This window comes from Dreissena polymorpha, chromosome 2, assembly GCF_020536995.1.
Source record: "Dreissena polymorpha isolate Duluth1 chromosome 2, UMN_Dpol_1.0, whole genome shotgun sequence".
Taxonomy (NCBI): Eukaryota; Metazoa; Mollusca; class Bivalvia; order Myida; family Dreissenidae; genus Dreissena; species Dreissena polymorpha.
In genome coordinates, this window is record NC_068356.1 from 92,046,078 (window position 1) to 92,060,667 (window position 14,590).

At 35.6% G+C, this 14,590-nt stretch overlaps 1 protein-coding gene across 8 annotated transcripts in view; it reads right to left on the reverse strand.

Moving 5' to 3' along the window:
- Positions 1 to 14,590, reverse strand: part of LOC127868048 (ankyrin-2-like) — a 211,708-nt gene that overhangs the window by 93,400 nt on the left and 103,718 nt on the right. For all 8 annotated transcript variants that reach the window (XM_052409624.1, XM_052409621.1, XM_052409619.1 and 5 more), the window contains 10 exons: positions 13,360 to 13,571; positions 12,864 to 13,068; positions 11,621 to 11,641; positions 9,134 to 9,230; positions 7,766 to 7,994; positions 6,796 to 7,047; positions 5,688 to 5,769; positions 5,181 to 5,384; positions 4,272 to 4,400; positions 2,419 to 2,519 (listed from right to left, as the gene is read on the reverse strand). In XM_052409624.1, the coding sequence (XP_052265584.1) occupies positions 2,419 to 2,519; positions 4,272 to 4,400; positions 5,181 to 5,384; positions 5,688 to 5,769; positions 6,796 to 7,047; positions 7,766 to 7,994; positions 9,134 to 9,230; positions 11,621 to 11,641; positions 12,864 to 13,068; positions 13,360 to 13,571 (1,532 nt within the window). The remainder of the gene's footprint in view (positions 1 to 2,418; positions 2,520 to 4,271; positions 4,401 to 5,180; positions 5,385 to 5,687; positions 5,770 to 6,795; positions 7,048 to 7,765; positions 7,995 to 9,133; positions 9,231 to 11,620; positions 11,642 to 12,863; positions 13,069 to 13,359; positions 13,572 to 14,590) is intronic.

Consider the following 14,590-nt stretch of genomic DNA (forward strand, 5'->3'; position numbering starts at 1 on the left):
AAACAACTTAAAATTTCTAACACACAACATATCAGAAAGTAAAACTTGTGTCTGCACGACTGAAAATAGAAAACGACCAATAACAACATCACTAACACAAATATGCACAGACGCAGCACAAAAGTCGGATTTTGAAAAAGAAAACGATGTCCATGACTCTCACCTGTAGATCTTGCTGTATCTATGGGAACAAAAAACCAACCATGCATGAAACATATTCAACCACTTTAGTTTAGTTAATTTTAAATGTATTTATTTAACCTTGATTGCATCAAAATATGAAGGCTTATTGAAATACTCTCAAGTCCAATGTCTTGGTAGAACCAGTACTCGGATGTCATTAAGATCTAAGAACAACCCTACAGTGGGGATTGAAGCAGTGAGATCCCGGTTGCTAGGTGGACACCATAACTCTGAACACAGATTATGACAACTTATATTGACTTTTAACTTATAAGCTTCCCTATTTTAACTTTGTAAAACCTATTTTCTCCAAAATAAAGCAACTTGTATATTTTGAATGATTAACAGAAATAATAGGCTAATGTAAAAAAACATAAGGAAATATATATTAATAAAAGGAAAAAGAGTAGAAGCCTTTAATGTATTTGAAATAACAAAAATGAGGGAGAAAATGTTTGCAGTACTGACGCTATTTTACGGTACACTAAACATCTACCGTAATTACTCTATGTTTTCGGACACTCTAAGTTTTCGGACACCCTTTTTTTTAGCAAAAATAATTATTTTTCGTGACTCTTAATTTTCGGACACACGAGTTTTCGTCCATAATTAATGTCTCTAAGTTTTCGGACAGTATATTTCACAGCGTTATTTTATCAAATTTCGGTCCTGTTTCCATATCTAATGACACTTCGATCAAGGGGTTTTACAACCAGATTAACATCTTAAAGCATGGCAGGTGCATGCCTGAGGGCAACGGACCAATACATTTGCGTTATTGGGTAAATAACCTTGTAAGCTGGTATTAAACAATGGTTTCGCCCGATAGTATAATAAGTGTTGTGACAATTACCATGGGTAGTGCCAATTAACAGTTCAATTATCTATCGAAATTGTTCCAACCCTTCTCAGTAAAATAACTGTGACAAATACTAAACGCTTCAAAGTGTGATGCACCCTATTGCAAATTTTACGAACAATGGAAGGAGTTAGACAACAATTATCTGAAATGACCAAACAAAGAATTCATAGTTTGCTTTTTTAATGCGTTAATTACAGGTTCATACTAGCGAGTATCGGTACATCACATGCGCATCTTTGAACTCGTCGGTCAAAGTACAAACTTGCAGTAACTTTCTGTCAAATAAATATAGCATTTAAAATTATTTAAAATGCAGTGCAAAAATATATAACTGTTATTTATACTATACGGCATGGTATTTTACAAGCGCGTGCTATTACCGGTAGTCGTTGATACAATTGACGCTTTTTTCGGACACTTAAATTTTCGACTCTAAGTTTTCGGACACCTGTATTTTGTGAATATTTTTTGTATCTAAGTTTTCGAACATGAAAAATTTTAATTATTTTTAAGTGTCCGAAAGCATAGAGCAATTACGGTATATATTTCTGTACCAAAGGAATTTCTACAGGCAGTAAAGCAGAATTTAAAGTTGTTGCTTAAATGTCTTTTCTATATGTTTATTTAAGGCAGAAAGAAATAATTTAAAAAAAAACACCTCATTATATCCAACAATTGACACTCTTTCTTTTGCATTGAATACAACCAATAACGCTCTACCAGTTGGTAGGCTTTTAGCTTTAACAATTTGCTTCATACACTTGATTTCCTATTTCATAATGCAGTATGTCTGACAATAATTGTATAATTTAAGTACCCAATTGAAATAAATCTTAACAGACAAAGCATCAGAACAAAACTTCTAGATCACTTCTAAGATTTTCTAATGTACCAAATTTACAAAACATATCTGAACAAGTCAATCTTTAACAGTTATTTTACACTGGGATTTAAAATCACTGACAAAGAACACCAACTTTTAAGGACATGGCTCTGGCGCCCCACAAACAAACAAAACACATGTCAAGCCTCACTCTTGGAATGGGGGACTTAATGCATGTGCAGCCTTCACAAGCTGGTCAGGAACAACGCTTATATTTAAATCTTCCTATAAAGGAAGTCTCTCCATAGCAAAAAGCCAGTCTAGGCAGACGTGGGGTTACTGAATAGTTTGTACAGATTGCACAGGCTAATGTGGGGTTACTGAATAGTCTGTACAGATTGCACAGGCTAATCTTTGACAACTCTGTACACACATGTACTTAACCCATTTTCCTTAAGCAAGGCTCCAATGTACAACCACCCATACAATACAACTGGGAAGGACTTTTATTTCACCATCAAGTGTCTTAAATCACTGTAAACTCTATTACCTTGACGATGTCTTTCTCATCAAACTCCACATCCAGCGACATTCCTTTTCTTAAGGAGGACTCCCGCGAAATTCCAACCTCTTCTGCGAAATTGTCGAAGCCTGGGAATAGATGGAAACAATTTGTTTTTATTTGAGACATGAATATTTTGATTATTTAGCTAGAACATTTCATTGTCAATCAAAATGTACATGCCTTCCAGTTATAAAATTACAACTGTTTTAAGAATTTGAATGACAGGGCCAGTCATTAGTTAACATTATATGGTACAGGTTAGCTGGTAGGTCAATTAAAGTTTTCAGAAATAGGGGCAATACAAGACTGGTCGATTAAACACTTTTCAAATGCAAAATAATACTTTATTGGAACCTTCAAGAATTTGCAAATGCAAGATGATACTTGACTGGTCAATTCACATACTGTGAAACCATTTATTTTCGTCGGCACAAAATTTCGCCCTTTTCATAAAAATGACTATTTCGTCCGCTCTTAAATTCGTCCATTTCTGGTTTTGAAAAAACAAAACAAAATACGTCCGATTTGTTTGTAATACATGTAATACGCGGTTGCGAAAACATTGTGCTGGGGAAAGAGAGGTGCAGCACTTGGTAGTCACTTGCAGGAGGTGGGCCTTGATTGGCATATGCCAATTAGCAAGTCTGTTATTTTAGGTGATAGTAACTGTCCCTTATCATTTTATGTCATTGACACGTTCTTTGTTATGATTAGCGGATAAGTTGGACTGAATAATCGTTAACAAGTGTTTTAAACAACGAAGCCAATTGCCAATTAGTCTTTTTCCATTACTATCACGGTCAAACTGATTACAATCTTACCTTTATCGGCGCCAATTAGAGAAGGTGCGAACATTATGGGTTATAATTATCGTAAGCAAATTATTTTGGTCATATTTCATTAAAGTTTCAAGCGTTTTGCATCGTAAATATTTGAAACCAAACAACCAAACACAAATCAAAATGTTCTTTATTAATTTGTAACAAAGCGCATAGTATATTTCACACATCGTCATATTTTAATTGCGTTTAATAGTATTGTCTTTAATCCGGATTCGCCGCGTGTAGGCTGTATAATCTGCAACACCCCTGAAAAACACAATACACACAATGGGTAATAAAGTTGTTAACAATTAGCGCTAATCAACACTATTATACCTAAACGAAGTCGACGCATTCGATACAGCCTTATTGCATTCGCGTTTTACAGGAAATGTCAGTTGTCAGTACACTGTATAATGAACACCCCTTTGTGTCAAAACCGGATTTAACTTGAGTGTGAATAGTCGACTGTTTCATGTTCTTTGTATCAATACCATCTGTGTATCTGTATTATAAGTATACCAGTCAACAAACAAGTTGCGCGCTTCCGCATATGGGTATTCGGACGTTCAAAAAATTGACCTACGGTTTAGCGTTCATGCCGTCGATCGCATTAAAGCAATATAGGCTAACTCGTTTTTTTTTTCACTCTTTATATGCAAAAAATACTAGTGGCTTATAACTTACCTTGCAATCTTTTTTTCTCGCATTTTGCGAGTGTGCGAGTGTTAATTTCGAGCCGTGTGTATATGCGTGGATTACACTGGATTTAAATGCCTCATGCCTACGGTAATTCAGTCTTATTTGTTTCAAATATGGGACATGATTGTTCGTTAGGATCTTGAATTCGTCCATCGGTCGAAGGACGAAAAACGCGAAAAATAATGTCGGACGAATAATAATGGTTTCACAGTATTTTGAAATGCAATATGATACCCGATTGATAAAAAAAAATAATTGAACCACAAGACAATACCTGATTGGTCAATTAATTCATTTTAAAATGTAAACTGATACCTGATTGGTCCATGGCTGCTCTAGCTGCTGCAGCTTCAAGCTCATCCTGGACAGCTTCTACATTGTACATTGTCTTTCTAATAACATCCTCTCGTCCAACTTGCCGTAAACCATTTTCGAGAGCATTTCCTGAAATTTACGATAGATCTCTTTTGCATACCTTCCAAGATTATGACCTCATCTGCATTGATATTTTGCTAGATGTTGAGAGTTAAATCTCCAATTTAGTCCAAGCCAGTATAATTTCTCACAAACAAAATAGACTACTTTGCAAGAAGTGTTAATGTAATATTTGTTGCACTCATCAAAATTTAAAGCATCATGCGATCAAAAACATTGACTTACAGTTTTTAAATAATTGGTTTCTCACAAATATCATTGCAGGTTTCTCACTAATATCATTGCTGGTTTCTCACAAATATCATGCACATTGTGTGAACATGAACGATTTCACTACATGAAGTACTAGTTTATTGTTCATAATAACTTTGAACAAAACAATATTAAATCCTAGTTTAATGTTTAAATAAACACATGGTCAATAATATATGAGCCGTCATCTGGAGAACAGGGCTTCATGCTTGTGCATCAAGTGTCGTCCCAGATAAGCCTGTGAAGCCTGCACAGGCTAATCTGGGATCACACTTTGCGCCTTAACTGGATTTTTAAGTAGGCACTTCCTTTAAACAAAATATACCATAACAGAGAAACTTGTCATCCTGTTTAGCCTGTGTCGTCTGCACAGGCTAATATGGAACAACACTTTATATACACTCATTAAGCCTTGTTTTTTCCCTAGAGCAAGGCCAATTTAATATAAAGAACACTAGTTATTAAGTCAACACATTGTAAACAACATATATTCCCAAGATCCACTGTATCACATTCTACACAAGCTTGCACACATACCGGTGGCCTCAGGCCCCTTCTTATTGACCCAGAGTTTCAGCATGGCGAGGGCCTGGTCATCCACGGTCCTGTAGTCAGCCTTGATGGTATCTATCTCCGGCCCCGTGATGTCCAGCTGATGGGCCAGTATCACCCAGTCACCGCGCACGCAGTCAGCCACGTCAGCCAGCTTGATCTGGGCACGACTGTAGCTGTCTTCTAGAACTGTTAACAAAAAAATCTTTTCTTAATAATAAAAAAAATATTGCAGTATATTTATGTTTTCCTTAAACATTAACACATTTTACTGTTAAAAATTGTGAGTTTTTTCTTTAAAAATAATGATTTTTTTCCCCTTAAAAATGGTGTTTTTTTCAATAAAATTGCCTTATTCCCATTAACATGTCAAACAGGCGAAAGTTTTAAAAGTGCGATTTCTTGAAATGTGTGGTTGTTTGCCTTTCTGAATGATAAAGAAAAACTTAATTTAAAACTCTTCAGAGTGAACTTCTAACAAGAAAATCTCACCGATTCCGTGTTCTCTCAAGAGTGAGTGTCGTTTCCTGACTTCCAGGGAGGACTCACCTTCCAGCTCCATGGTTGAAGAAGACTGGAAGAAAGAACAGAAATTAGCTCCACTCTGGGAAAACAGGGCTTTATGCATGTGCGTAGTGTTGTCCAAGATTAGCCTGTGCAGTCTGCACAGGCTTATCCGGGACAACACTTGCTGCCTACACTGGATTTTTGCTACAAGAAACTTTTGTTTAACGAAAAATACCATAAAAGCGGAAAGTGGTATTCCTGGTAAGCCTTGAAAAAGAAACACAAGGTCTGATGAAAGATGAGGATAATCTTATCTGCTGATAATCTTATGTACCGGATTAGTCAATTCAAGAGTTTTCAATTGCAAGATGATAACTGATTGGTTAATTGAAGAGTTTTCTTATGCAAGATGATACTCGATTGGTCAATTGAAGAGTTTTCAAATGCAAGTTGATAACTTATAGGTCTATTCATGAGTTGTCAAATGCAATATGATACTTGATTGGTTAATTAATGAGTTTTCAAATGCAATATGATACCTGATTGGTTAATTCATGAGTGTTTGAATGCAAAATGATTGGTCAATATAAACGTTTTTAAATGCAAGTTGATAACTGATTGGTCAATTCAAGAGTTTTTAAATGCAAGATGGTACCTGATTGGTCAATTTATGAGATTTTACATGCAAGATGACACCTGATTGGTTAATTCAAGAGTTTTTAAATATAAGATGATACCTTATTGGTATATTTAAGAGTTTTTAAATGCAAGATTATATCTGATTGTTTTGTTTTTTTTAAGAATTTTCAAATGCAACATGATTGGGCTTTTCAAGAGTTTTCAAATGCAAGATAGATACCTGGTCAATAAATTCAAGAGTTTTTAAAATCAAGATAGATACCTGATTGATCAATATCATAGGTACCTGATATGATATGAAAATAATTACATGCTAGTCCGATGCCTGGGTCACAGACTTGTACATTATACCATCCTGGCAGGGTGATACTATGGTAACAGATGACAGTATTACAGACTCTTTTCATCCTATTTTGCCAAAAGGAGACTAAAATCTTTCAATTCTGGTTCTTACTTTAGACCATCCTGGCAGTGTGATGTTCAGGTTACAGATGGGGGGCTGCGGCGCCTCCCCGCGCGCCACCTTCGGCTCTTTCATGAACGCCACTCTGGCGGCTGACTCTTGGTCCTGGTCACGAACCCGCAGTGTGCACGACAGTCGGTTCTCTCGAAAAGCTTTGAAATCGACGAAGAGCTGGTCGCCAGACTTGGTGACAGGGATCAGATTCCCAGCCATCTCGATGAACTGTTGCCTCCCCTCACAGACCTGCATTGGGCACAGAATGTACGGTATTAAATCATACTTAATTATATAATGGATAATTTTTGGACTTTGTCAAATATCAATTTAAATTCACTTGTGATCATAGAAAATAATATTTTCATGAGTGAAGCAGCTTGTTCATGAACAGTGAAAATAAAGAATTATTTTAACTGTTAATTTTTCTCGTTTTAATTCAATGATATTTTTCTTTAAACCACCGGAAAGCATACAATGAATGTTTCAATTTATGAATCTTATATAATATATACCGAAATAAACGAAATGTCATAGTTAAGGCCTAACGCCTTTTAAATTTAAAAAGAGATTGCCAACCAATATGGTCCCCTACCGGTGAAACTCCACCATTGTATTTATTTTGTTTGTTTCCATAGCAACCAGAATTCTTGACGTAGGAAAAAAATGAAATGGCGTGCATAATCTCCATATTGCCAGCTATCCATGTTTCAAGTTTCATGAAAAAATATGAAGAACTTTAAAGTTATCACAGGATCCAGAAAAGTGTGACGGACTGACAGACAGACTGACAGACAGAGTGCAAACCATAAGTCCCCTTCGGTTTCAACGGTAGGGGACTAAAAACAGCACAGGCTAATATTGGACCATACTTAACGCATATGCAATTAGCCCAATTTTCTGCGAACAGGTCTCATAATCATGATCTCAATTGGGGGCATAATGGGAACCAAACCAAGGCACATACCTCGACATCGCGGCTTCTTGCCACCTCCACAAAGTGCTGCTGTTTCTCGAGGGTCTTGTCCGTGCGGTCGTCAGTCATGCAGAACATACGCAGCTGACCCTCCTCAGTGCCGGTGCGCTTGGCAAACACAACGAAGCGCGCCATGTATGGCACTGTGACCGCCTCGTGGTAGATGTCCGTCGCCATGGCAGCAGATTCTGTGGTCGCCTGGCAGTCCATCAGCCAGAACCTGGGAACGGGTGAAAACATTGTTTAAACCTTTAACAATCAGAAGCAAATTTTAATTGATTTATGCAATTAGCAATAAAACCACAATAGTCTGGGAGCAACTTGCAGTGTGTTAGGGTTTTAAGCTATTTGCTGCTCATGTGTACCTTACGTTTGGAAATGAAGCCTTTAAAACTTAAATCTAGTAAGAAAGGTAATTTATTTAATTTAATTCCTAAGGGACTACAAATGTTTCAAAATGTGTATCTTAGCGAGAAAGGTTAAGAAAACATTAATTATGAACCTTTAGGGTCAAAGAAGGCTAAAACAAGCCGACTTCTTTGTATCATGGAAGATTAAGCGTCAAGGTCAAGATTATATTCTGTGAAAACAAAATGGTCTACTGACCAACCAACGGACATTAGCAAAGCAGTATATTCCTAATTCTTAAAAGATTTGATACGGCAATACACTAAGCAATTTACTTTAAATTTGTTGCTTCTGATTCCTTTCACAAACACATTTTTATTTAATTTAAATTCAAAATTAATTAACTATTTTAAAATTGCATGTTGCTGAATTAAGGGTCGAAAAAGCTCAGACATTAGCTCTCAGCAGCGCCACAAATAACATACAGCATAAGACCCATTTTTGCACAACATAGCTCAAATCAATTTCACAGAAGAATACCTGGCTGATAAAGTTGCAGAGGCGAAATGGATATGGTGTCTGCCTAGGGAACGGGAGGTCACTGGTTCGATCCCCATTATGAGGGCATTCTTAATATCTCCCACAAAAGGCACCAAGAACTGGTTCTACCCAGGAAACAGACTTAGAAGCGTTACAATATGCATTTTTTTTTTGATGAAACCTAGCTTAACCCTTTACCACTTAGATACGAATTTTTACGCATTTGTAGTCCCTTAGAAAGTTAAATTGACTTTAAGACCTTTCTTACAAAATTCAAGTCTTCAGACTTCATTTCCAACCCTTTTACTGGTGAGCAGCAAACAGCATAAAACCTGAACAGACTGCGACTTACTCGCAGGCTGTTCTGGTTTTATGCTGTTTGCACATTGCCATTTTTACTTTGCTTCTGAGTGGAAAAGGGTTAAATAAATAGGTTTACAATTAAACTAAATCATTTTTGCATGAGCATACCTGGCAGACACGGTGGTGGTGAAGGACACGCAGTCATTGGTGAACTGAAGGTTCTTGTTCTCTGTTATGTCCTCCCAGACCGACGCGTTGGCTCCACCTGATGAATATAGAAACAATTGAACATAGGTCAGACATAGAGGCATGGAACACAAATATGTGGGAACTTTATTTGAGTTCTGCTACGGGAAAACAGAGCTTAATGCATATGCGTAAAGTGTCTGCCCAGACTAACCTGTATAGGGATATCAGGGAGGACACCTTCCAGCAAATATCCAATTTAAGGAAGAAAGTGTTGTCCCTGATGAGCCTTTGCAGACTGAACAGGCTAATCTGGGATGACATTTAACGTCCTTGCATTAAGCACCATTTTACCAAAGTGAAGCTAAAAATAGAATATTGTACTAAGTGGCCCCATTTACTCTTAGGTCTTTTTTTTGGCTTAGTATAACAACTTCTGTTCAAATTCTCTGAAGGAAAATTTCAAAACCGCCAATTTTTCCTTGGTGGCCACTGTGTACATACCATGTTGTGACTTGTAAGCTACAACTACCATTTGGTGAAGACTTGACTCACCAAAACTCTTGATTAGTATCAGGTAAACATCAGGTTAGAGTATCCGGTAATATTTTTTTATAACATGCTACATATATTTAATTCATCATAAGTGCATGGTTAGTTGACTCGTTATTAGTAGTTGGGTATTTTCAGGATGGTTAAAACTGATTCTTTATTGTTTATGGTTAACTCTCTACATTCTAGTTAAGTAACTTACAAGTGTGCAACTCAAGAAAACTGTGTACTTTTACATAAAAGCATGCAGAATGTAGTTTAAAATCCAGACTGCATAATACAAACAATGACACAGATAGCTAACAAACTAATCAATCTGAGGCCCAATATGGGAAAAAGTGGTTTAAAGCATGTGTCTAAAGAGTAAGCACAGGCTTATCAGTTTCCGTTGTTATTTAATTATTTTTTTTAAAGGAAGTATCATCTAAACAAAAATCTAGTCTAGACAGAAAGTGTCCTCTCTGATAAGCCTGTGCAGACACTTTATTCACATGCATTAAGCCCTGTTTTTCAAGACTGCAGCTTATTGCAAGGATTTTACTCCTGAGTATTGATCTATCAAAGTTTGAACTTGATAAGGAATCTCAATCATTTTCTAAAAGATACTGAATAGGAAATCACTACTGAGTTATAAATGTACTTAAAATGACAGGGAATTTCTACCATTTTCTAATAGGTACTGAATTGTAGTTAACTACAAAATCTACTTAGAATGACAAGGAATTTCTACCATATCTAATAGATACCAATTTGAAATTTTCTTCAGAGTAATACAAAAGGTATTCTTTAACACTTAAAATGACAAGGAATTTATACCATTTCCTTATAGATACTGAATTGGAAAGTACTTCTGAGGAATATAAAATGTAGTCTTACACAATTACACAATTAAAAGGTAAAGGAATTTCTACCATTTTCTATTGCTAGACACTAATTGGTGAAATCCAACTGGGGTTCAATCTTTACAAACCTTGAACATTTATAGACCTTATTTGATGTGTATCTAAAACAATTATAGTTACACATGCAAATACTGGGACTACTATCAGTAATCTGTATGACACTAATTTAAGATTAACAAAAACACATCATACACAAGCAAAAAATAATCAACATTGCAATCAAAATACACAAATGTTAGCAAAACCTAATCAAGAGACGGTTTTAACTGTTTTATCAAAAGTTTTATCTTTAATAAAGAACAACCAGTTTTTTATTCACAATCTGATAACTTCAAAGGCAGTATTAAACTTAATGTACAAGCTTCTTGGAAAGTAACATTTTCAACTTTCTTTTAATTTATTGCTGTTTGTTTTTCATACATTATTAATGTTCATTCAAAGAATTAAGTATATAGTGCTAAATAAAAAGAGGTAAAGCTTGAAAACATTCCTTAAATTTAAAACTTGCATCCAAGAAAACTTGCTGAAAACATTCCAAAAATTTAAAACTCAATGCATCCTTGCTATATTTTCTTCAATAAGAGGAAGTAGTATTACCGCCATGCACAGTTTATTAACTTTAAAATGAGCTGCATTCTGCAAAAAATTGGGCCAGATGCATGTGCTTAAAGTGTCATCCCAAATTAGCCTGTGGAGTCTGCACAGGCTTACAGGGACGACACTTTCTGCCTTCCGTAGATTTTTATTAATCAAATATGCCATAAAAGCGGTTTTATAAATACTTTTTTGCTCACCTTATAGTGTTCAACCATTGAACATTTGAAACAGAACTTGTTTACACACTGGTGTTATTTGTTAGTCAACATACAAAATATTAATGCAAACATGCCTTCTTAGTATAGCTGGAATACAATAGAAATACAATAGAAATGGAATATCAAATATAAGAAAAAAATGTGAAAACATACTAATGTGTTCATACTATAAAAGCAGTTAAATTTGTTTACAGATTTACCTCTTGCTAGACTGTGGTTTCCTACAGCGCAAAGCGGCGGAGGGTAAACACAATTGTAAACATTAGCAATAAACATGATTACCGTTTTCAGCTGTCCACCTTCATTTAAAGCAAATTATTTTTGCAAGAAATTTGCTTTAGATAAAAGCGGACAGCTGCATTTTTCAGTATTGAATTATAAATTCCTGACATTAACCAACAACTAAAAAAAATAATTTGCCAACACATATTTTAAAGAGATGTTTGTACAACATGTACGCGCCTGACTTCCACCATAGTAATCCTGTGACCTTGACTTTTGATCTCTTGATTTGAAATCAATGTTTATTTTCCTGTTTCAAGAGTACCCAGCATACTAATATACAACTAAGAAGTCTATCTAGATATTGTTTGGATACAATATTCATTAAACAAGCCCCCATGTGACCTTGATCTTTGACCTGTTGACCTCAAAATCAATAGGCTTCTTTCTTTCACCACATGAAATCAGCCAAACACATGAGATGGAAATAGGTCATGGTGTTTCATAGAACAGAAACTAATTTCATGATGAAAACCTGTTACCTTAATTAAAACTTAAACCAACAGAGTAACCACCAAGTTGCATAATCATATGTAAAATCTTTCCTAAGATATTGTGTGGAAACCAATTTATTATAACAAGCCCATGTGTCCTTGACCCCCTAACTTATCTCAAAATCAATTGGAATCATTTTTAACTCCAAAGTAACCAGCATATCAATAAGGATGATCGTAGGTCAGCAGTCTCTAAATATCATGAAGAAAACAATTTCTTTTTGTTTTCAAGCTCATTTGACCTTGACCTTGGACCTGGTGACCTCAAAATCAAATCTAGTTTTTCTCACATATAACCACTGTAAAAATGTGCATGATTGTAGGTCAAAGCTTTATGAAAATAGTGCGGAAATGACTTACAAGCCCCCGTGACTCTGAACTTATACCTGTTAAGGTCAAAAGATAGGCGTCAACCTTTTATCCAAGTAAAGTTACATACTAACATGCATGGTTTTAGGTAAAAGTGTTCTCTAGATGTAGTGCCAATGGTAAATGGTATATGGACTGACTGACCTGCCCCCTGTCCAACAGATACATGTAGGTTCAAAGCTATATACCCGCACCTCTAAGGAATGATAATGCTGACAACAACGGCACCCAAAATACTTCACAAAAGGGGACATAAATTTAAAAAATATTCATCCACTTCCAAAAAAGTTCCCATTACCTGTAATGCTACACAGGAGCCTCAGTGTGGGGTTTTCATTCTGGTACTGATTGATCATCCCCTTCTGGGAGGCCTTCGGTACAGGGATTGTCAGAGTAATGGGCTTGTGGAACTTGCGCCGTCTTGGCTCCACGGTTACGATGGGGCTGCAAGCAACGCGGTTACCAAACAGCTTGGAGATGATGTCAGGATTGATGGGTAGGGCCTGAAAACAATGCATGGGGATGTTACTTCCTTATATTGTTCATGTAATTATTAGCACACAATTCAACCAAAACTTAGCTGTAGCCCAACATGTCACACACTTGTTTAGAGAACGTTTCATAATTAGCCTTTACTTCACAAGTAATGTGGGATTTACAAGTAGAAAGCACTGGGAAAACACTTAACCCACATCAATTAAACCCAGTTTGCCCTCAGCAAGAATAAAATCTTCACGTTTAGTTACATATTCAAAAGTTTTTTTTTTAATCTATCTTTTTCAACAGCTACTGACCTGTAAGCCGACGGGTATCTTCTTGTTGAGGGCCCCCTTGGGGAACACCGCCTGCACCTGTGGGACGACCTTGGAGCTGATCATGCCGCCCTCCTCCCCGATCAGCTGACTCTCGATGCGTACGCGGGACACGATGGCGAAGTACTGGGGCAGGTCAGAGGTCAGTATGCGTGTGATACGCTTAGCCGCTAGCTCGTCTTCACCTTCAAATTCTGAGTTAAATAAGACATACATTGAATAGTTTATAATAATAAATTAATTGTATGATGTTAGAAAGATACAAATATTTTGCTGTTTTGTTTAAAAAGCAATACACCATTTATAATGGTGTTTTTTTTTATTTATGACACAGTGAAATTATTATATTGCTATTAAATTAATACAAACCTAATCGAAACGGGTTTGTAAAATGTTTAAAAACTGAATTATTTGACTTCTTTAACAGTCTTAGAATGAAAATGATTGGTGTTTTCTATAAAGTTGAGTTCAACTAATAACCGTTTATTGCATCTTACAATATACACTGGTGTATTTATATCGGGAAAAGTGATACAACATGGAGGTGTACAACAAATAAGGTGTATTCAGCTAAAACTTTACAGCAAGAATTGCATGAACAGGTTATGCAGCTTATTGCAAAAATAATATGACAGAACTCTAGCAATCTATTCATTATCAAATTATGAATATAAATTATTCCAAAAAGTATCTTTCCGAATCTTTATGTTGTTATTTTTTAACGAAAGTCAAACACAATACCAGGAAATGTGTAAAAAAAATAAAACTAAACTGGCACATAAACATGTATATAATTAACTAAAATTTTGAAGAAAACAAAAACAACCACCAAATGTCTACAGGAAAAAGCAAATGCAACAATTTTTACATGTGTGAATTACACTACACAAGTGAAACAACATTGAAGCTGTACATAGACACGTTACACAGAAGCAATACTAGCTTTGTTGTTCAATCAAGAAATGCAGTTAACATTTTTGATATAATAATTTGAATGAAAAAGTATGTTCTATTGAAAGCAGCATCATTGTTTTTTTCTTAACTATTTTCTTGGATCAATTTTAGGGTATTTGGATAACCACTAAAGTCTTTCATTTTTTGTGGTTTAATATCTACCATACAAGAAAATGTCAGGTCACAGAAAATGGCAAAATCCTCACCTATTTAACAGAAATAATAGAACTTTTTTGTTAAGTTACAACTCACAAACATT